The sequence below is a fragment of the Salarias fasciatus genome, chromosome 8 (genome assembly GCF_902148845.1).
Source record: "Salarias fasciatus chromosome 8, fSalaFa1.1, whole genome shotgun sequence".
NCBI lineage: Eukaryota > Metazoa > Chordata > Actinopteri > Blenniiformes > Blenniidae > Salarias > Salarias fasciatus.
Genome location: NC_043752.1, coordinates 5908682 through 5932055, shown reverse-complemented (window position 1 = coordinate 5932055; position 23374 = coordinate 5908682). Strand labels below are relative to the sequence as shown.

Below are 23374 nucleotides of genomic sequence, written 5' to 3'. Positions count from 1 at the left end.
ATTCTCATTCCATCACCGTCCGTGTCATTTTCCTCCTCTGATAGTCTCTTTTTTCTTCCTTTTTTCATTGTTTGAACTTCATGACATGAATCGTAAACCACACTGTCTATTCCTGTAAACAGATGAAAGTATCACAGGAGATCTTGTCGACTTTCATTTCCGAAGTTGTGCCACAATGATTTGTTTTCTTGGAAAGTTCCCATCACAACGTAAGACAACTGAAGTAATTCACAACTTTGTAAAGTATTTATCACAGTAGCTCGCTTGGCTGTCTCAAAACGCAGCGGAAGTTTTGTGTTTTCACTGATAAACGTCGTGTAAATGGGGCCTTAAAGGACTAAGTTAACGTAAACACACGCAACACCATGAATTAAAATCTGGCCTTTTAAAACATTAAAGAACTTTTTCAGCTCGCTTCTTTTTATTTTTTTAAGTCCTTTTAAATACAAGACGACACGTCAGCCACAGTAGCACTATCTGCTAGTGCTAGTTAGCATTGCTGTTGTCGTCTGCAATGGGTTTGGACAATTTTGTCAACTGTATCATCAAGCGTCATCTTTTCTAATCGCACACGTTAGCACAAACTTGAACTGCTGAGGAACTTTAAAAGTAGGTTGAGGGTCACTGCTTACGTAAAAAAAGGTCTTGAAAATCTAAAGCGGACGCTACATGCATACTATTTCTCGCTTCTCTTTTTGTTTCATCACTGTTCATATCATTTTCCTCCTTTCATATTCTCTTTTTTCTTCCAGTTTTTCATCATTTCAGCTACATAACTTGAATACTAAACCAAACTATTCATTCCTGTAAACGCATTAAAGTTTGCCTTTTTTCCCCTCACTTACGTATATTTCTCTTATATATATATAAATCATGAACTATGATAAAAGTAATGTCTCTCGTGTTGTGAAAGAAAGTTAAATAGAGCAGAAGCTCATAACGTCACAGCCAATAATTGATTCTATGAAAAGATAAATTCAGTTTTGGATTTTGGTAAACAGAAGAAATTTAACATCCTTAAAAAAAACATTATTAAATATTTGCTGAGTTCCTGACATTGTTGTGTTGAATCAACCAAGGCTATCTGCTGTACGAAGGTAATACAAAACACTTGAGTGACTCACTGTACCACCTAGTGCTACCAAGTGGTAATGCAACGCTGCAAGATCCAGAGTTAGCGTGATGTTGTAAATGTCTTGTAATAGCAAGATCCACTGTAAAAAATGTAAAAGTATTTTCGCAAATATATCAAGATCCTGACAGTCGGTCAGTCCCAGATAGATGTGAACTTTATCAAAAATTATGTGACTGACTTTATATTGACGAGCTACGCTGGTTGAATTATACTTTAGGTAGAAATTTAAAATATTTTTTTTTAGCTTTTGATTAACTTGCTCAAAAATTCACAAAAGTAAGAAAATACACCAAAAACTGGCATGGGTCGCATATCTTGGTTCTTACTCCACATCTCACAGTTGTGCATGAATGTGAAGTCTTATTCCTTGAGCTCACCTGATTTTAGACTCACTAAATTTGTGAAAAATGAATTAAATACAGTATATTTTCTTTCCGATCAGTGGAGTAATCTTGGGTTATGGTGAATATTTGATGGGGGAAAAAAAAGAGATCATGTCATTGTGTAGCTTCTTGTAACACTGCAACACTGCAAAATTAATGATTTGAAATCTAGAAGCGGGAATGTGGAGCCGGTACAAAAAGCCGGGGCAGAGTTCATGCTTTATTAAAGGAGCTGTGGGAAGTCTTCTGAAGCAAACGCATCAGTGGGTGATGCAACACTAAGAGGGGTCTCAGAACGCCGTTTCCAATCTGCGTAACGTTCTCCAACCTCCCATTCAAAGAGCGCGACGTGACGGGTCGGATTTCAGTCACCGCTACTCGTAAACTGACGGCGGTCACACCGACGGGGAAGTGAGGAGCGATGGCGGAGATACAGCTGTGGGTGTGTGTTTGAGAAAGCTTCCTGGCACATGAATGAATGAATGACCCATTTTTCCAGTCACACTTCCCTCCCTCTCTCTCTCTCTCTCTCTCTCTCTCTCTGTCTTTTACCTCCGGCACAATGCAGGCTGATTTCACCCCCCCTCCCCCCTCCACGCCGCCTCTCATTGTTCCCATGATTGAAGGGATAATGCAGAGGGAGACACCTGTAATCACACACGACTCCCGGGACGGGAAATGAGTTTGTGAAGGGATTTTGTTCTTCCTGATCTGTACTGGCGACTCCGACTGGGGTTCAGTTCAGTTCTGCTGTGTGCTGATATCACTAATGGTTTCCTCACTTCATGCAAATGACGCTGGGAGCCAGATGAAATCCACCGGACTGAGTCCATTAACTGTACTTTGGGAGCTCAGGTCCTGTAAATACAATATTTCCAGCTATTTTTCAAGCCTGGATTCACCCTGAGTTACCGGTTTAGAGAAGAGGACTTGTGATTGGGAGCTTTCAGGTACGATTCCTACAATCGGTCCTGAGGCCTCTGGCCACCAGTAGCTCCCCAGACTGCCAATTTACACATTGTTTTCAAGTGAAAACAGAAAACTCTGGATGCATTTTGGGGGTCCATTTACTCTGGAACTTCTTGAAAATGCTGCTGCGCACCATGGCCGTGATGAATAGTTCTTCTGCACATGCATGAGGAGATCGACAACAAAAAACATGGCAGCCTCCGGAGAGGCATGACTCAAATTTTAGTTTTATAGGTGAGAGGCAGAGAGTGACCCCAAATAAATAGCATCCAGTTTGTCGTCTGTCCATATGAATGCCCGTCGCTCTCCGTTGTTAAAGTTTATAGTCTTTTTTTTTTCTCTCGTATCGTAACTTCTACGTCATTTGGGATAATTCTGATGGAAAAATGTGGCTCCGTGTGGCTCAACAATCTTCCGTCTCTTCATTTCTGGACCTTTCTGAGTTCCGCCAGGCAACCTTGCATTCGAAGGTCTTCCGCCGCTCTGATTAGCGTGAACGCCGCGGACGCACCGCCCCGGTGGAGCGTGACCCGAGCCCACTGTCAGGAATCACAACCGGGGGTAATTAGCCCAGTGCTATTTCATGCTCGTAAAGGTAAAGAACACCTCTGTCACACTCGTCCTTCTTTCATTATCTCCACGGACGCCTCGAGATCTGGTAATTACACACGAGGACCGGCCCACTTCTGATCCAGCAGGGGAGAGGATCATTAACCGAAGCACGAGTCGCCCAGGAGTACTTCCTTTTTTTTTTAAATCATACTTTATTCATCTCCATGGGGAAATTCTTTTCTCGGTGTTGAGCGGCTGCAGTGGGGGGGCTGACGGGGTTCAAAGGTCTTACTCTGCATGTGGGATTAACTGCGGTGGCCTGTCCACTGTGGGAATGGGAATCGAACTCCTGATTCAAAGCAGCTTCTCTTGCCGCTGAGCCACAACTGTCAAATGAGAAGTGAGCAAACACAGTAGGAGGGAAACTGGAGAGAGAGAGAGAGAGAGTGTGTGTGTGTGTAGGGGATGACATTGCCTTTGATAACTCGGTGAATTGGTGTGTAATTACTCATTAAGCTGGATAATTAGGACACGATCAAGTGCCGCAGATTTAAATGTCAGAAAATGAAGGGCAGCGGAAGAAATGGCTGTTTCTGGAAGTTTGGGGAAGTTTCCAGTTCTGGCTCCTCAAGGTGGCAGCTGGAGCAACACTGCCCCCTTCAGGAGGCATCCAGGTGGTGTCTGGAGAGCTGACACACACACACACACACACACACACACACACAGAAGAAGAGAAGTTCCTGTTTCCAGACTGTCTTCGGTTGCATCAGTATATCTCTTGTTTTTGTCAAAATGTTTGTGTTGCATTTTAAATGAGGGATAAAATACAAGAAAACAAACACGCGCCTTCATTTCAGATTCCCTCCCGGCGGGTTTTAACACACACACACACACACACACACAGAGGAGTGCTTCATCCATCCCATAATGTTCTTTGTTCTTCATGTGCAGATGGTTTGGTTTTACTCATTTGTGGAACTGATCACAAACTTGAATCTAAATGCAAACTGTTTCTTTCGCACAAGGATTCATCATCATCAGCCATAACAGAAGCCATAATGAGTAGTTGTTTTGTGTTTTCCTTGCCTGATCAGGAGGCAGCGGCTCTGGTTTCCAGCAGGTGGCACTATGACCCTCCATAACAGGTCTCTGACCAGCTGCATCGGGTTCAGGATGTGCTCAAACAAACGCAGCCTGGTGACCTTGAACTGATGCTGTGGGAAACATCAAGGGTCTCAAGCACAGTTTAGTTCAGGGGCCACAAAAAGCCTGCTTTCATCCCGAGTGGGCCGCCGCATATACAATAGCGTGACAATGACTTTGATTTAGAGGTTTTAACAATTTGCTCGGTGGTTTGTCGGGCCGGACCGGAGCCTCTTCCGTCGCTTTTCCCCCAGGTGATGCGGTGAAGGGTCTCTTGGGTTTTTGAGGGTAAACGCTGACGCCTGACAGGTCTGCTCATCGTCTGTGTGAGCACAGCTGCCGGCATGGGATCTTATCTGCCTCCGTTACGTAACGGAGAAACGGGCCCTTTCGCTGGATTTCTAATCCTTCTTGGAAGAAGAATGCAAGTGTTTGGCCCCACCTTCCAGCCTGGGAGAGGCGGGATTCCTGCGGACAGTCACGTCTGTAATCGGAGGGTCGGAAACTGGTGAAGACACTGAGAAAAGAGGTCTTTTTTTTTTTTTTTTTTTTTGCTGTCTTTAAGTGGGCTACACTTGTGGCCAAATCTGGGCAGGATCGGGGGGGAAAAAGGCACAAACAGATCTGGAACTCCGAGTCTGGCCCCCGGCCGAGAACGGAGGGGTGGTGGCGGGGGGAGGGGGGGGTAATTGATGGTGTTTATGTTGAGGGAATTCATTGCAGGGAGATTCTGGAGGGATGCAGGATGTGTGTGTTGATTTCTATCAACATCATTCATCACTTTGTTGGGAAGCCCATCAAATCGTAACGCTGTCGATAGAAAGAGGGAAGGATCGACTAATTCTGCAATCAAAATCCACGTACAGATCAATATGATCCTAATCGAAGGGAAGGGACTGCGTAAACGCCACACACTTCCCTATGCGGACTGTAGAAACAGAGTAATTATTTATCAGCCTGAACTCTGCACAAAGATCTGAAGTACCAGTAAATAACAGTTACGACTGTTTTGGTCACATCTGGTTTATGGGTTCAGTTTTACGTCCGTCGCCTCGTCTCATTCTCACGTCTACCGCCGCTCCGCGTTCTGAAGATACCGAATCTGCTGACGTCGTCACTTCCTGTTATTTGACACCAGCCTCAACTCCTTCTCTGTGATTGATGCGAGAATATAACCTCAAAAGAACGCGAAAGCAAAGCAGGTGTGTGTGTGTGTGTATTGTAAATATGCCCACATGCTTCAGTTATTTTTGGTTGTGTGCCTGTTAGACCGTTATTATTGGTATATATGAGAATATGTGAAAATGTTAAGTGTATCTTTATTTATTGCGGTTTTTATTTAACTTTCCCCTAAAAACCCCCAAACTGATTCTTTGGATGCTGACCGTACCAGACAGGATAAAACCATGAGTATTTTCCCAAAACCTCATAGTTCCAGTTCATTTTGGGACATTTAAAAAGAAAAAAAAAAGGTAACAAATCCGCATGTGTCTAACACTGAAACACCTCAGCTTGGATCAAAGCCAAAAACAAACTGTTTGTTCACCTTTACACTGATGAACACTCAGATCCAGGAGCCAAACGCCAGCTGTAATCTCTTTATGGAAGCCTTATCTACTAATACAGGTGGTGTCTTCCTCATGTGAGACTATGGATTTTCACTTATGAGGCTCCAGGCAAAGAAAAATGACAAAAACCAGCCTCCTCTTGGCCTCGTCCTTGGATCCTGCTGATAATGTGCAGACCTCTATGCGTTTTTGTTTTTTTTTCAAACTGTCATTAGAGAAGCTGAGGACAGCTCAGAAACCAGGACACTGACAGATAAAGTCGCAATGCTGAGATTAAAGTGTTGATCTGAGTGAACAAATGATCAAACTTATGACTCAGTCTCATGACTTTTCTCCCAGACCTGCTCACACGACCGGCTAATCTGCGGATGAAGACGTCACAAATCAAGAAGAAACAGACAGCAAGTTCGATGCTCTCAACCAGTCTGTGATTGGTTTATGAATTGAAGACAAACTCACATTTACACAAACCCACAAACTGAAAACCTTCTTCTAGAAAGAGAAGTTTGAAATATTCTAACAAAAATGGAGAAATTATACTTAAATAATCCAAGGAATGTTTAAATTTAAGATAAACTAAGCTAAGATAAGCTATGCTGTGTTGCAGTGACTTAATTGAAAAACACAAAGACTCACGCTGAATTTTGTACAGGAGGATATTTAAACCTTTTAACTGAACTACAACCTGATTAAAGAATATGAATGAATATTCCTGTGAAGTCTATACTGAACAGGTCTAATATTTGGTTTGTGAATTGAAGATGATTTATATGATTTATATTGGATGAGAGAGATTGAGTAAACAGCATAACATCTGACTTTTAATCTATTTGTAACATATCCACTCAGTTATATTCGACATTTACAATTATCTATTATATTTTTGTAAATTTTTTCTGTGTATTTGGATATTAAATATTTTTATATTGCATGCTAGAAGACATAAATTATTCTATTATTGTATTTCTAATATTTTCCACAATTCCCATGCATTCCTGTCCCTCATGTGACTTCACTGTCTGAGCCTCTGTGCGTTTCTGAGGCCTTTTAAACGAGACCAAACTTGGCAAAGCTCGCCATGGCGTCGTCACGACAACGTCCAAACTCCGGTTTCTGCAGAGAGTTCACTGTCCGTGGAGAAGAGGGCGGCTGGGATGGATCAGCAGGATGACCGTCAACGCCACAGGAAAGCTACATCCCAACTAAACTGGACTAAAAGTAGTTCATTTCGCATGTTTTGCTACTTTGTGATCCAGATTATACCAAAAGAGTCGAATAAGAGATTTATTCAATAATGATCGATTTGTTTAGTAGGAAAATGCAGAAAATGTTTGGTTTTGTAATAAATCCACAAAACTCGAACGAAGAGAACAAAATGCTATAAACACCAGCGATGGCCAGAACAAGCGGGATTGTTCTTACGGTGACAGTTCAAACTCTGAAACCACCCAAGAGAACCCAAGTCCCAAGAGAACGCGCTGGAGGAAAACACTGTTATTGTCCACTGACTTGCATGCACAGTAGCAGCGTTTCAGATAAGTTGTTTTCCCCCGTTTCCATGGAGACGGAGCATTTTCAAAAAGTTGTCTTTTCATTACACAGCTCCTTGACACAAAGTCAAAACTCTCCATCACCTCATCGTCAATCATAAATCTGAATTTTCAAATTTTATGCAATTTAAATGTGTGAAATCATCTTTGCATGGCTTGTTACCCTTTCCCTGTAGTGTGACGAGACCACAAGTACACCAGCTAACTGTAAGAGTGGTCGTGATGTTCAACGTGAAGATTAAAAAGATAAATAAATAAAAAAAGTTTTTCAAAACTGTATTTGTGTCCCCAGAACAAAAAATATGTGTATCATCAGCAAATTGGAACAAACCATATTAGTTGTGAAATTTTAAATGTCATTATTACACAGAACTAAAGAGGTTCGGGCCCGAAACTAAGCCTTGGAGGACGCCACAAGCAAGGCAGAACATGTACAGTACAACTTTTCATATCTGACATCTTATCTTTCTAGTTCAATGAATATGATGCATTGTTATTCCAGTAAATCGTGTAATATCTCGAGTATTGGCAAAGATGTTGACTTTTTTGACATGAAGTTAAACTTTGCTTAAAGCTTGCTAATTTTTATCAGCTACATTTCATATTAGCTGCCAAAAAGCAGCAGGAATATTGATGTTATCAAGTTTTTTCTGTTACCTTCCTTATGCAGCAGGATATTTTTGAAAAAAATGTTTTGTTTTGTGTAAAACCTCCTTTTCAAGTCATGCACGAGTCCCAGAACCACAATAATTCACTTGCTCCCTGCAGACAGGTCGACTGCACGTGCGTTGGACCCTAAAATAGAAACCTGCAGCCAGAGACAGGTTTGAGAATCACCGGAATGAGCCGATGGTGAACTGGGCAGTCATGACACCACGTTTCCTGCTCTGAGTCATTAGTGACTCAGGACAAGTAAATAAGAAATGCACAGAGAGGATGAGCTGGATTCTAAAAATACGCTCTGATCAGTTGGTACTTTTCCAACAGTGATTTCAGCCTCTGTCAGGATTCGTCGGCGGTGCGGCTTCCAAACTTAATGACGGTAGCTGTGGGCGCTTTTCAGACGTCGCCGCGCTAACGTGGGCTATTGCGGCCGTTAACCGGCCTCTGACACGGAGCTCAACCCGCTAATTCCCTTTTAGCGGCTTCACAAGTCCCCGAGGCTAACACGGCTCACGATGAGGGATGATCTTTGTCTCATGCTCCCCCCCCATGCAGACTTTTCTTCTTTTTCGTTGACTAGCTTCATATTGGCGGCTGGGGGAGAAGTTAGCTCTGGAAAACAGCAAGGGAAAAGTCTCAGGTTTATTAGCCAAGTATTCCCGAGATTTATCATCCATTTATGTTCTCCCAAACACATACTAAGCACTGGAGTCTAAACACAGCATCCAACACGCCCAGTAACTCTACATGCTCAAACTCACTGGATATTTTAACTATTTTTGCACATTTTTTAAACCTGAAGTCATCTTGGAGTCCAGGTCAGAAGGGGAAGTGGCTAAAAACCATTAATACTAATTGATTAGCATTGTCAGCGATCGTAATCAAGTGTGTTTACTCGGAGTTTGCTCGTTTATATTTAGAAGAGGGTTCGGCTAAAAGCTGCTGACATGTTTGTGTAGACAAAAAGATAACTGGGACATTCTGGAGCAGGTGAAAAGCTTCAGTTTGGATAAGCAGCGGCTTCGTCCAGAACCAGCGCTTCCAACGTTTGCTGCATTACGGCGGTGAAAACCATTCCTTCGAATCATATTTCAGATTGATCGTCTGTTTGGTTGTTGCGTGTTTGCAGATTCCCTGAAGTTCGCCTCCTTCTCATGCTTTCTGAGCGAGTTGTGTTTTGCTCCAGCTTGCAGATAACCATCAAATAATTAATATTTCAAGCGTTTATCGGCTGGTCCTGGCAGCTCCGTGTACACACACACACACACACACACTCGCACGTCTTCTGGCCCTCTGTTTCATCTCAGGAAAAAGTTGCATCTCGGGTTTTATTTGCTCTTAAAAGCCGAGATAACAGACGCTCACGGTGCGGCTTCGGAACGACTATGTCGAATACATACGAGAAGCAAACGCCTCATGAGGTCGGGATTTATGTTTTGGCACTGCAAGGTCGAGAAAGCTCCTGAAAAAAACTACGTTTTTGGGTCGAACGGGCAGATCGAACTTCTGAGAAGCCAAGTGGGCAAAAAAAAAAACAACTAATAAAATGAGAAATAATGAGATAATTTAATAATGCAAACACAGCAAGTTCCTTTACGTTCCCAACATATTTGATAGAGCTAGTGAGCCCGCTAGATGGAGAATTTCATAAAAAAAAAAAAAAAAAGATTATATTCAAAATATGCTCCTTCATAACCGTTTTAAAATGCTGTATGTTAAGTCAAATTCACTTCCAAACTTTAAAAACAATCAACATTTTAAATAAAAAAATTAACTATTTACTACGGCTGTGATGCACATGTGAAGCAGCAGCATTTCAGAAAAGTTGTTTTTATTTAAAGGAAGACAGAATCAGTTTTCTCTTCAGCATCTCTGAGTAGCGTCAGGCAAACAGACGCCTAAAAAAATACCACCAAGGTTTTGACTTTTCACTGGAAAACCTTTTTTGTGTAAATTGGGCCTAAAACTGAAAAGATTAAGAGGATTTTTAATGTATCGCCTGCATATTTCAGTCAGTCTGTATCAGTTCGGCTAAACACAAGTAGAATTTACTCTCCTCAAAGAGTCATTATTAGATTAGAGGCATTGATAGAACCTCGTAATAAAATATTCAGCTCTTAACACTTCGGCATCACATTCATAATTCTTCCAGAGATAAAACATAAAGCTTGACCGTCTGTGTTGTTTTTTTTTTTTTTTTTTTTTCCTTGGAATCAGACATTAAAGACAGATTTCCTGTCCCCTCGGGGTTCTGCACCACCCTGATGCTGTTATTTGGCTACCGAGCGATGCGGTGTGTGTTGACCGAGGCCAAGCGGTGGACACGATGTTCCTTAGAGTCCCTGTGCTGTTGGGGGGGGGTCTCTCTCTCTCGCTATTTCGCTCGCTCGCTCGGCCCCCTGCCTGTTTGTTTTTCCGGGCTGAGAGTTGCCATACGCCTCCCTCCTCTCGCCGGCCGGCGGCCATCGCTCAACCTCCTTAAGAATGTAAACACACGTCGTGTGTGCGATCGCACACGTACACACACCAACGCGCGGCGAGCAGCGCCGGACGCCGCTCCGCGCGTCTTCCTGCACCTGTCAGGACACCGCCACCTGCGGCGGTGACCCCGACGCGCACCCCGTCCGTGCGCCGCCCACCCCCCGCCTCCGGGCGGCGGGCTAACGTCTCTCCTTACCGAGAAATGTTTGGACTCTTCACCTGAAAAATGGCCAAAAGCCGCGACTCCCAAACACAGAAGTGCAGCGCCGCGGGGCCAAACAGTTTACGCGGCGGCGCGCTCGGCCGTCCACATTGCACCTGTCCCGTCTGCTAAACACTCGCCGGCCCATTTGCCGGGCTGATGGTAAACATCCCCCGGGTTGTGTTTGCCCGGTCGGCCTCTGAACGGCCGCGGCTCCGATCCGCACGCTAATGCGCCTGACCTCTTCAAACTTTCACTTGGAGCGCGCTCCCTGATTTTTATGTGTATTTATGAAGCACTGAGGCAGAATTTATGCAACAGGTTCATAGCAGAAGGTCAGTTTGATTAGTGGGGCCAAGCAAACCAACCGTGTTACATAATTACGCTGGGAATTTATGAGCATCACCCAGATTTCTTTTTTTCCCTCTACAGCATGACACAGGAGTTCTTGGACTTTCTGGTCCTGACATGGAAAGTGGGAGAAGATTCCAGTTCCAGCTACCTTAATTCATCAATTAGAAGCTTGTGTTCGGCTGAAACGCTCCAGAAGAGGTTGTCAAAACACTGTGGGGAAGTTGGTGCTTAATCAGTGTAGATGAGGTAACTCTGGAACGCAGACGCTCGGATTCCTTATAAGTTTTCAGGCAGCTGCGGCTGTCAGTTATATTTATTTTCTGCTATTATTTGGTGGAGAGATGAACACATGTTCCTTTGGGTTTTACATTTACTAATGTCTATGTTATGAAGAGATGCATTTTTTCCCAGTGCATGTTTTTCATTTTTTTTTAAACTTTGAGCCAAACGTCTTGAAATCCTAATTTTCGAATGTTCCATCGAAAAACCATATCAGCCAGACTGTAAGTCACACCTGAGCTGAAATGAAGGAAAAATATCCTTTGAAAGTTAAAGTTACATTCATGATAATTCAGTGCTGCAATTTAGCTACAATTTTATTTATTCATTTTTTGCAGTTTTATCTCGAAGACATTTTAATTACAACCATTTAGCGACAATGTAACCATTTTCTACATCTAGGCTATTTAATCATTTAACTTTTTGGCATTACTGCACACTTTCTAATGTTTATACGAAGTTTAGCTAAATCAGCAGTTTCAGCCATTTCAATTTGAAGCGTTTCAGCTTATTCAACAAGATTTAAGCCCTTTTTGCAGTTTTTGCTTAACTGTTTTTTTTTCAATAGTTTTGGCAAGTTGAACTGTTTCCACCAAATTCTGCTAATATCACCTGTATTACTGTAGCTTCTTCAGCTGTTTTTAGCCTGGAGAGTCCAGATGTTACTACGCCATCGTACTTTAAGCCATCTTTGTTTTCTTTCCTCCAGTCCTTCACATGTTTCTCTCACACTCTGAACTCTTTCTGATCCACATTTTGTCATTTTTGACTGAAATTCTGTGACATTTTCTTTTGGGGCTGAAAGTAACATTACTTCATGTGTTCTCCACAGCGGCTTGGAAGACCAACAACGTTGGATCGTTTCAGTGCAAACAATCTAAGAAAAGACTTGTGTGATCGAAGACGAAACCTCAACGGGAGAAAATCAATCAGCTGTGAGGAGGACATAAAAGGAAAGCTGACTCCGCTCCTGAACTTTCGCTTTCTTCTGCTGTCTGTCTGGTGTGTTTATCTCTGGTGACAGCCGTGTATATAAATCCTGCCCCACATATTCGCGGGAAGCCACTCCAGAATTAAATAGCGTTGGGTCTGAAACAAATGAAGTGGGATTAGATTTCCTGCTTGTCCTCCTCCAGCAGTCCAAATTAAGGTATATCGACCCCGAGTGGATTTATGGGGCAGAAACGCAGGAGACGGCGCCGTTATAACTCAAACGTATGCTGCAGACAAACACGGGCTATTACTGTTTAATGTGTGAAAATAAGCAGGCTGGTCGAGGGAAGCTCGAAAATTAAATCATCTACTTTCTTTCACATGATGACAAAACACTGGAAGGCAAACGGCCAAACCAGCGGCTGTGTTTGTGTTCAGCTGCTCAATGTACTTTAACGTATCAGGGTGTCATTAGGCAGCTAAAGATCTTACAACTTGCTGATTTACAATTTTGATAAACTGCTTTGTAGTAGTTTTATGCAGTTTCTTCACTTCTAAACTCGGAGAAAAAGTTTCCTGATGTTACTTGAAAAGCTAGAGGACATTATAGTGAATGGTGTCAGACTTTATGAGCAGCTAAAGGCAGGTGTAGAATATTTATATTCAACCTAAAGAAAAGAGAGATATCAATGTCTGGAGGAAATCTTTAATGTCTGTCAGTAAAGTCTAACTTCCAACACTTCGTAAATTACTGGTCTGCAGGCGTTTACTGTTTGGAAAGGAGCAGATGGTACAAAGAAAGAAAACACTGATTTCTGCTGTTTTGAAGTTGAAAGTTCAAATGTATGAAATCTGTTTCAGTCATGTTGGCTTCTGTTTTTACCTTTATTTAAGCTCCAACAGTTCAAGAACATTGAAAAAGGTTCGATATTCAGACTACAGAATATTTGAGAATTGTCTGATAATATGGAGTAAACAGCGTGCAATAAACAAACTCTTATGCAGATGATGTTAAAGTCTTTGTGCTTAGAAAATGTGTGATATATGTGACTCCCTCCACTCTGAGCATCTTCCTCAGTTTGCTGGCCTGTCAGACGGCGTGGACATCTGAGCCCGTCACGGCCGTATATCGTCATACTTTCAGACCTGGAAACTGATTGAATTCAACGCCGAGTTTCCGACACCGCAGTCACAAATAACGGGCCGGCCTGCTCTCTACGAGCTCCTCAAACACAATCAGCTTTTATAGATTTCCCCTGGAATGGATTCTGTCACATTCATACCACGGAGACATTCGGAAGCTTTATCATCATGTAATAAAAACACGATTACCAGCTCCCATGATGCATCTGGGAGCTTTCTTCACTTCATCCTAACAGATGAGTGTGTCCGTTTATTTCGCTTCATATTACCTTGTTTGTTCTCCAGGAATTGTGCTCTGTCCTATATTAATCCTGCATATGAGGGAGTTTTTCCACTTTTAAAACGCAGTAAATTTAATTAGCTATCATCTAATTTTTTGAAAAATATTTTCTTTAACATTTTCAGTAAAATATCCTACAAGTTAAAGCAAAAGATTGTTGTTTAACAATTAAAGTTGTGAAAGTGAGGTAACAGCAGATTTTTAGCTTAATTTCTGAATTAATAGAAATGAAGCTTAAATAATCAATGTCTCTTTAATCTGAAATGCAGCGTTTTTCAAGTGTGAGAGCTTCAGGAGGGCAGCAGTAGGAAAAATCCGGGGGCTACTTGCCTGCATAACTTTTCAAATATGTTATTCTGAAAGAAGATTTCTTAAGTCTTCAATCGTTTTCTTCAAAATGGAAAATGTTCATGCTTTATTTCACTTGAACATCCCAACAAATGTTAAAAAAAATAGGTTAAGTTGCAGTTTTTGTATAATATACAGAATGTAAAGGTGGCTCATTTCCTAAGCCCAAACTTCAATGAGGTAAAAAAAAAAAAAAAAAAAAAAAAAGTGATTATCTGTAATCTGTTAGTTTTTCTTCAAATCTCAACCTTTTTTTGTAGTTTAAATGCATTTATTCAGTTTGTTTTGCACCTTGAATGAAGAAAAATTAAACCAAGAAGTGTCCTGTCTGGTTCTGTTTTGAAATAACACTGCAGAAAACAAAAAAGAAAAATCAAATTCTTAGTAAAGCTGGTCATTTGCGATTCTGGAAGCCGTGCTGTCAGGAAAAAGCCAGGTTTGGGTGCTGAGCCTGCGGCGCTCTGCTCTGCTCTCCCATTCAGTCGCTGTGTTTGGTTTCACTGCTCTTAGTTTACACTGGATCCCCATTAGTGTCAGAAACGCCGAGTGATGCCCAGTTACTGTGTGAGAGAGCTAAACAGCAGCACTGTGTTTACACTACAGGTGCTTGTTGCTGGTGTGTGTGTGTGTGTGTGTGAGAGTGAGTGTGTGTGTTGGTAATTATCATTTTTAATGCCTGCGTGTGTTTGTCGGTCATCACGGTCGCCCATTTGCTCTCTGGCACGATCGCTTTTCCCGGACAACAAAGTTAGTCCACCCATGTGGCCGCGCTCGCTGCGGCGGGCCTTATCTTGATTGGTGAGGGGGGAGGACGCAGTGGGGGAGGCGATCCGGCGGCGAGGATCTCCAGGCGCTCAGTCTCAGTGTCTATAGGCAGCAGACGGATCCACCCTCCTCACATGTGAAGATGACTCCAGAGTGGGATGAAGACTCATCCTCCGAACACGAGAAGACCCAGAGATTTCTCCGGTTCCGCTGCGTTCGGCTGTATGGATTCTTCTAGGAAGAACTGAATGAAGGACGACTTTAACCGAAGTGTGACATCGGCTTCTGGCGAGTGGAGAAAATCCTCGTCCGGTTCTTGGAGTTGGGACGGAGCGAGGATGAGGCCCGGGGAGTCCGAGGCAGAGGCATGAAGAGGCGCGATGAGAGCGCAGAGCATCATGCCCGCCCTGCTGCCGAGCTGGAGCAAGACCACCAAGCTTCTGCTCCTGGTCTTCCTCCTTCCTCTCAACCAACAGGTAAACACACGAACCGCAAGACTCCGCTCTGGGATCGTTTCACGGCGGGCGCCAGCGTCGCTCTCTTGAATTAATGAAAGCTGGATACTCAGCTCCCAGAGGAAACTTCACTCAGATTTTCAGCTGTAATGCTCAAGATTTACTGTGTTGCAGTTAAAGAAAACCCACTGAATGTTGACTTTGGACACATGAATCACACAATCAGTGGCAGATACATTTGTCTCTTTGCACCCTGGACTCACTCCTTCTATGTGGTTTCTGCATATCTTTCTCCTGGGAATTTTCCACTGAGGAGAAGCAAGATCAGGGCTAGTAATGATTTTCGTGCTCGCTCATGTTCATCTGGTTGGGGAATCGTTTTGGGGTCAGTGCACTTTTGCAGGTTTTGCCTCACTGGTGGAGGCTGAGGAACCGGGCAGGGCTGCAGGGTGTCAGCGTCTCAGCCAAGTGTGAGGACTGGGTTTGATTTCTTCTTTAGCCTCAACTGTGTAAGCGATGGAGGGGATGACAAGTGCCTCCTCTAATAACCATAAACACTAAAACGCCTCAGTGAAGCAAGATTGAGGAGAATTTACTCCCCGCCCGCCTGTCCGCCCGTTCGCCCCCGCTGTTCGTTTCTTTAGACAAGAATAAATAGAGGCGTGTTTTCATTGCTGCAGGAGGACAGTAATGAGGCGAAAGGCCCTGATAAATCGACTGTATCAATTTCAGATTGCACTGAGGTGGAAATGTTGCCTCTTTACAGACAGTTAAGATGATTCCATACTGCCACCAAGTGGACAAACGCCGATACTTTAATATAAACACATGCTGATACTGTACATTGATTTCTTCTGTTTCAATATGTCATCAGTATTTAATTTTATGTATACACAATATTGAGTTTAATGCAGCAGCTCCAGTTAAAAAGGGAAATATTTAACATGTTTAACACAAATAAACAAGGCAAAGACATGGAAGCACTTCAAACACTTCTGCAGGACAAAGTTTTCACCTCATTCTTAGAGTTTTGAGTCAAAGGCTGAATGTTAATAAGATCCTGATGTGAGTTAAACATTACAAATAGGACTCAAAAAATATAGAAAAGTAATATATCGAATAACGCTTTCTTCATTGCAAACAAATTTAATTTGAGAGAGAAAAGTCAACAAAACAATCATCTTTTGTTCCGTTGTTTCCGTTTTAAGGCCTGTATCGTCACTGTGGTCCTCACTGAGCCGTTTCCCAGCAACAGGCAATTATTTTTAGGACAAATAGAAGTTATGTAACTCCGTAGTGTCAGGCAACACCAGTACTAACTGAGCAGAGGATGGGCTGATGGAGCTGAAAGCAGAGCGACAATTCAGAACAGTTAACGTTAATGTATGCAGAACGTTTCACTGGTTGTTGTTAATGGTTTTTATGTTTAATTATGGTCATTTTATTGTGATTCATATCATGTGTAGAAATATTTAAAGGAAGTTCCAAATGTAAAATATGCAATGACTTCGTAATAATTTTAAAATGAAGAAAAAAATCAAAGTGAAAAAAAAAAGAGAGGTCATAACTTCATGGTAAAGATTTTGACGTATTATTGTGAAAGGTCACTGCCAGAGGGACACATGGTGATTGATTTCTAAAAGTCATATCTGCTAATTTGAGGAAAATGATTGGCTATATGACTAACTGTAGATATTTTCCTCCTTTAACTCTATTTCTCATGTTTTTTTTAAATTCATTCATTCAGCTCTCTGTTAGCCTGCATGTGCTAAACCCTGCTTACTAGTCTGGTTTATTTCTGTAGTGTTAAACTGCCTCTACACGTGGAAACACCCCCCACCCCCCAGTTTTTAGCATTTTTGTTTGATTTACGTGGACAGAAACATTTCTTGATGCTTAACTTCCCTAAATGTTTTTATCTCTGTGTAAACCTTCACTGAGGTCAGGTTCTTGTGGTTTCAGTGTCCCGGGTTTTCTACAAAGTGTCTTTTTAAGGTTTTCTTTAACATCTGCAAACTCTTTCTTTGAAATTTGCTAAGAAACAAAATATGTGGAGTGCATATTGAGTTCTTAGAAACTAAAAGATCTTCCACATAAAATGGGAAACGACTTTAAAATCCCATCTTAAAAGCAGGAAAAACAATTAATCAACAGCTGTAATAGATTCTGAGTCTTTTCCACCTGTTGACCTCGGTTTCAGACCGAAGGTTCGCTGCTGGAGAGTCTGATCGCTCGACGGACTGAATACTGGGAGAACTGCAACAGAACTCTGGCAGCGAGCGGACTCTTAAAAACTGGTGAGCCTCAAAGCAGCCAACATGTATCTCACTGTCCTACCTGTTTTTTTTTTTTTTAAGTGCTTGATGGTTTTTAATCTCAGGAAACTACTGCAGAGGAACATTCGACATGTTTGCCTGTTGGCCTCACTCCCCTCCGGGCAACGTGTCCGTCCCCTGTCCGCCGTACCTGCCGTGGATCAGCGAGGGTAAAACGCTGCTCCTGCACTCTCACTTGCATCTTCAGTTCATTCATTCTGAAGGAACCAGTCAGCACGTTTGTCACAAGACCGGCTGCTTTAACGGCTCATCAAAGGAGCGAGTGTTTGCCAGTCCAGGGAACAATCTAAACATCTAATTACGGTCACACTGTGTAACCAGACGTTAAACAGCAGCGTGCTGTGAGCAACAACTTTCTGTAAATATTTCTTTGCTGCAGATGGAGCCAGGAAACACTTACAACTAAAACTAGTCCACAGGAAATGGTTTATATCCAAAACTTCCCCATTAAGTTTAAATTTATTACCTTTAGTTTAGAGAAAAAAAGATCCGATTCTGTTCCTATCTGGATTCTGGATGCAGAGTAAAGCCTGTTACTTCTCCTCACTGACTACAATGAAAAAGGAAATCATACATTTCGATGCTTTGTTTCAATCCCCGGCAGACAGCGCCAGGAGGATTCACCGAGAATGCCTGGAAAACGGGAAATGGAGACAGGTGGAGAACTCGTCCGACCCCTGGAGGGACGACTCCGAGTGTGTGGAAGACCATTATTTCAAGGACAAGGTGAGGAAGACACATCCCAGATCCTGTGATTCTGTGAAAAACTAACAACAGATAGTGTCTGATTTTCTATCAGAATCTCTGAAGGGGGTCTTAACGTCTCCGTATCAATTCTGTTTGCGTGCAGGAGGATGAAATGCTGCGGCAGACGGCGCTCAGGCTCATCTCTGTCATCGGCTACTCGCTGTCCCTGTTCTCCCTCACGCTGGCCACCCTGCTGATGGGCATGCTGAGGTCAGTTTCAGTCACAAGGATGCATCTTTAAATATATTCTTAGTCCAACAAATCATTTTTAACAGTCAGTGGACTTTGTAACATGTTATTATATTGTGCCTCCTATATTTCAGCTGAATTTTTACACCTATTTCCAGGCAGATTGACCAGTGGTGAACCCACCACTGGTCAGCTAAAAAAATGCCTTAGAAATGACTAAAATGAGGATTTGACAGAAGAATGAATTGGTGAATTGAATGTCAGCTGATGAACTCATCCCACCACTGGATTGCTGAATATATGCCAAAGAGATGACTGATGAGAGCATTAATGGTCGTTTTTTGTCACCACAGAAGAGTATCACATTAATCCACCCATCCGCTCAATGAACTACAGACACCCAGACACTGCATTTACTGACCTCATCTGACCTCTATGTATCCATTATTTACCTATTAAAAAGGTTAATCTTGGTCCCGTTTCCTTTTTTCCCAATGTTGGGACTGTTGTACGCAGAATAGATTGAAATATATAGTTTTTAATGTAAGTTTGAATTCCCCATTTGCATTTTAAGAGGTTCTGTTTTTGATTTATTTACAGTTTGTTCAACCTTTGCATGCAGGCTCGGCTGAAGTCTTCCTCCAATATTCGCTGAGTGTGTCCTGGAAGCCTAATAAACATGCTGAATGGTTTCCCAGCCTCACACAGCCTGTTAAGAGGCAACGACTACACAAACTAGACTCCTGACATTTATTTTCCTTGTTATGATCCTTTCATTAGTCATTGTGATAAACAAGCAGTGAGGCATGGAGCGTTTTACGAGGCTGAACTACGATGTTAGGGCAGCGTTCGGACATGAGGAAGGCCCGCTGAACAGATGATCAGTCACTTTTTATAGCATTATAAACGATGATTTGATCAGGCGGAACGGATCAATGGCGTCCTCACGCTGTTCCCGTATCTCCTTACCAGGAAGCTCCACTGCACCAGGAACTACATCCACATGAATCTGTTTGTGTCGTTCATCCTGAGAGCCACAGCCGTCATCTCCAAGGAGATCATCCTGTATGTCATGTACTCCAACCTGCCCAAGGACGACCCCGGGTGGAGCTCCTACTCCAGCTCTGCGGTACAGTCCGACCCCGCCTCGCCTTTGACCCGGCCGGCGGACACGAGCCCACGTTTCATCCTTCTGAACTGTGATTCCCCAGCAGATCGCCATGATGTGCAAATTCTCCAAAGTGTGCATGGAGTACTTTGTGGCCTGTAACTACTTCTGGCTCTTGGTGGAGGCCATCTTCCTCCACACGCTGCTGTTCACCGCCGTGCTGACCAAGAGGCGTCTGCTGAAGAACTACATGCTGCTGGGATGGGGTGAGTCCTGCGCCAGGGGTCTGGATTCCTTCTCGAGTTCCACTTCTGATACAAGAACTCCTGAAGAACACTTTCTTACTTTCCAGGAACTCCAGTTCTCTTTGTGGCCCCGTGGACGGTGGTCAAGATTTTATATGAAAACACTGAGTAAGTGTTTGAGTTACTGATGAACTCGGGGAGCGTTCCCCACCTGTGCTTGACTCTTTGAACCCCTTCGGTCCGTCAGATGCTGGTCGATCGTCAACAGAGGGTTCTGGTGGATCATCAGAGGCCCCATCACTCTGGCGGTGCTGGTGAGTTCACTTCGTTTCTAAGAACGGCAGCTGATCCGTTCTTGTTGCTCCCGCGGTCCCACGCTTCGGCCGAATTTCACGCCGCGTTCAGCGCTCTCAGTCTTGTGACACCGAAGCTGCTGAAACAGTCACGAGCGAGGCTGGTGTTTCACCTCATATCCCTCCCATCTGCAGGTCATTTTCTTCATATTCATCAAGATCCTCATGCTGCTTCTGTCCAAGCTGAAAGCAGACCAGGTGAAGTTCACCGACTACAGATACAGGTACCTCGGATTGTTCTCGGCTCCAAATGTCAGGACCTTGAGATGTGTTGTTCACATTCAGCCCCAGAGCGCCGCAGTAAAACATTTAAATGTTAATCACTCACTGTGTACAGAGTGAATTTAAATGTCAGCCCCACAACAACTTCTTGGAAATGTCACAACACAAGAGCAGTACAGTTGTAAAACTTTCCTCAAACATTGACTTTAGCAAACGTTCTTGGAAAATGAAGGATTTTGAGAAATTGCATCTCACTGCCATAACGTATGAAGGATCGCACTGGGTTTGAGACGTGACGTTTCTTCCCTTCAGCTTGGCCCGAGCGACGCTGGTGCTGATCCCCCTGCTGGGCATCCACGAGGTGGTCTTCACAGTGCTGATCGACGAGTGTGTGGAGGGCAGCAGTCGCTACGCCAAGAACTTCATCAACCTCACCCTGAGCTCCTTCCAGGTAACCGAGGAAGATCCGAGCATCAGAGAGCGGTTCGAACTCTGCAGCCACGTAGCGACTGATTGCTTCGGTCTGTTTTCAGGGATTCCTGGTTGCTGTTCTGTACTGCTTTGCTAATGGAGAGGTACGTTTCCAGCGTCAGCGCTGCTCCAGTTATTTGGTTCAGCGTTGGAATGTCGGCTCTTCATCTTCAGTCATACAATAAATTAAAAAAGAAGCAACAGAGACTGGAAAAGCTACTCAATGTTTACAGTACAGATCACCAAATTACATATTTCTATATGTATTTTATTCTAATGATGCTGTTAAAAGCACATTAGTCTTTGTTATCTTTCTCTGTATCTTGTTTGTCGAATTTTAAAATAGCCAGTTAACATAAGATAGCTTAATATTTAAGTTAAGCGTTAAATTAGTCAAATTAGATGTCTTTGTGATTCTTTAGTTTGAATTTAAAAAAATGAAGACGTCTGTTTTGTGTTTCTGTCTCTGTTCAGGTTCAAGCCGAACTGAAGAAACGCTGGCAGCTGTTCCTGTTCACCAATCACTTCAAGGTCCGCAGCTGCTTCCAGGGGGCCCCCCTCAAACACCTGTGGAAATGCACCCAGGGGCCCCACCCCCGGGGCTCCCGGCAGAGCGAGTCCTACGACGAGGGCGCCACCTCCACCACCAACCCCAACCTGCTGCAGGTGGCCGTGCACGGGCCGGGCCGGGCCGTCGGACCGGGCCATGCCAGAGGCGGCGGCGGCGGCGGCGGCACAAAGGGCCCCGATCCGGCGGGGCTGGACTTCCTCACCAGGAAGAGTCTGTCCAGCAGCGACGGAGAGATGACGCTCGGGGAGACCATGGAGGAGATTCTGGAGGAGAGCGAGTTCTGAGCCCGGACGCTCGCTTCCTGAGCGCCGCGGAGGAAAAGATCTTCCAACGCTGCGAGGTTCTGTCTCATGAGGAGGAGATCGACGGGAGCCGAGCAGTCTTCCCACTGGGAATGAAATCATCATTCAATGGGAATGTTTTGTCTTGAACATTCAAAAGATCATGTCCAAGAACATTTTCTGGAACATTTTTCAAACCTAAACGGAGAATTCTTGTAACTTCACAAAATTTCTCCTAATGTGATCAATGATGGCTCCTAATGTGATAAAATGGCTTTTGGCAAAAAATAAATGAAATAAGGTTAATTTGTTCATAAAGGCGGAATGGCCAGAACTTAGGTAGGTAAAATGGATAAAAAAGCTAAAATGTCTTAACATGCTGAATCCATCTGAAAAGGCCAACAAACAAAAAACAGCTGAAATGATAAAACAGATAAAATGTGATAAAATCCCCCATTATTTCCTTACATATATTATAACTGTAAAAGTTGAATATCAGAAGCTTCCCAAGCTGATCATAGTTCTTACTGAATGGAAGTGACTGAAGCATCTGACTGACTGCTGCATGGACCATCAGATTTAGTTTGATTTGATCGTATATGACAGATTAAAACTGTGTATATTATTATGTTGCTAAAGTTTACACGAGTTCCTTCAAATGACGTCCACTTCTGGTATTTATATGAACCTCAGCCTTCATTTTATTTACTGTGTAAAGTCCAGTCTTTTACTCTGTCGGGTCGGTTCTAAATGGTTCTGAATATCAATCCGACGCGTCTGGATTGAGTCGTGTGTATAAATACAAAGTATTTGTTGCCTGAATGTGAAGTTTTTCATGTTTTCTGCTCCGGTGAAGCTTCGGATGTTTCTGAAGATGTCGTTGTACAGGTGAAAAGTATCACATGATTTCTACGTGCACTAATAAAAACCGAATGATTACGCTTCGGCTCCTCCAACTCAGTCTGGGGAAAGTTTTCCGAACAGATTCAGTACAATCGCTGTGATGCTTTCAATGCAGCTGTCGTCACAGTTAGCTTTAGAAGGACAAAACTGAATTCTAAATTCTTAAAAAAAAAAAGGGTGTTGCTCTGGGGCAACATACAGATTAGGTTATTCTCAAGTGGGCTCAACTATGACCCAAAAAAATGATGCCATTACACACTTCCAGAATGATTCACTTTGTCTCAGTGTAAAACCATGATGAGTACTGTTGCAGTTAATTTGATGGGTTTCTTTTTTTTACAAGCATCAGAAAGCATTGAGAATGTTTTAAAAATAAAACTACTGTGAAATACATTTTTAAAGACCATGTCTTCTGTATGCAGCTTGTATTTTTTTCTTAAAATTCCAGTGTGCTTGAAAGGGCTATTGAGTAGTAAATCCATTAATAATGCTAAAGAGATAAATTAGGAAAATATGACAATACTAAATTTTATTTGAATTGGCATTTATTAAATTGGTAGCAGAACTAATAATAGTTTTGTTGTTTAAATAAATCATCATTATAAAATGTTCATTATACCATCAAAAACATTGATCAAAACTAAATCTGAACCTTACTTTAAAATGACAATAATAACACAATAAAAAAAAAAATCCTAATTAAAAGACTGAAAAACAAATTATCTCTCTCTTTCTCTCTCTCTCT

At 42.8% G+C, this 23374-nt stretch overlaps 1 protein-coding gene across 2 annotated transcripts; it reads left to right on the top strand.

Annotated features, from left to right (window-relative positions):
- Positions 1 to 2245: 2245 nt before the first annotated feature.
- On the top strand, positions 2246 to 22667 carry glp2r (glucagon-like peptide 2 receptor). Of its 2 annotated transcripts, XM_030098966.1 has the most exons (15): positions 2246 to 2257; positions 13641 to 13652; positions 15102 to 15224; positions 17404 to 17500; positions 17584 to 17688; positions 18144 to 18265; positions 18390 to 18496; positions 19448 to 19604; positions 19687 to 19849; positions 19936 to 19996; positions 20076 to 20142; positions 20317 to 20405; positions 20716 to 20854; positions 20937 to 20978; positions 21349 to 22667. In XM_030098966.1, the coding sequence occupies exons 3-15, from the start codon at positions 15129 to 15131 to the stop codon at positions 21727 to 21729; spliced, it is 1626 nt and encodes a 541-aa protein (XP_029954826.1). In that variant the 5' UTR covers positions 2246 to 2257; positions 13641 to 13652; positions 15102 to 15128; the 3' UTR covers positions 21730 to 22667. The 2 variants fall into 2 exon arrangements, with proteins under 2 accessions (XP_029954826.1, XP_029954827.1); XM_030098967.1 differs by lacking the exons at positions 2246 to 2257; positions 13641 to 13652 and having other exon boundaries at positions 14696 to 15224; positions 19690 to 19849.
- The last annotated feature ends 707 nt before the right edge of the window (positions 22668 to 23374 follow it).

Bases quoted from the DNA above. Each gene is read 5' to 3' on its own strand.
- glp2r (XM_030098966.1), top strand. From the start codon at position 15,129: ATGAGAGCGCAGAGCATCATGCCCGCCCTGCTGCCGAGCTGGAGCAAG. The intron at 15,225-17,403 runs GTAAACACACGA...CCTCGGTTTCAG, and splicing joins TCCTTCCTCTCAACCAACAG to ACCGAAGGTTCGCTGCTGGA. The intron at 17,689-18,143 runs GTAAAACGCTGC...AATCCCCGGCAG, and splicing joins CCTGCCGTGGATCAGCGAGG to ACAGCGCCAGGAGGATTCAC.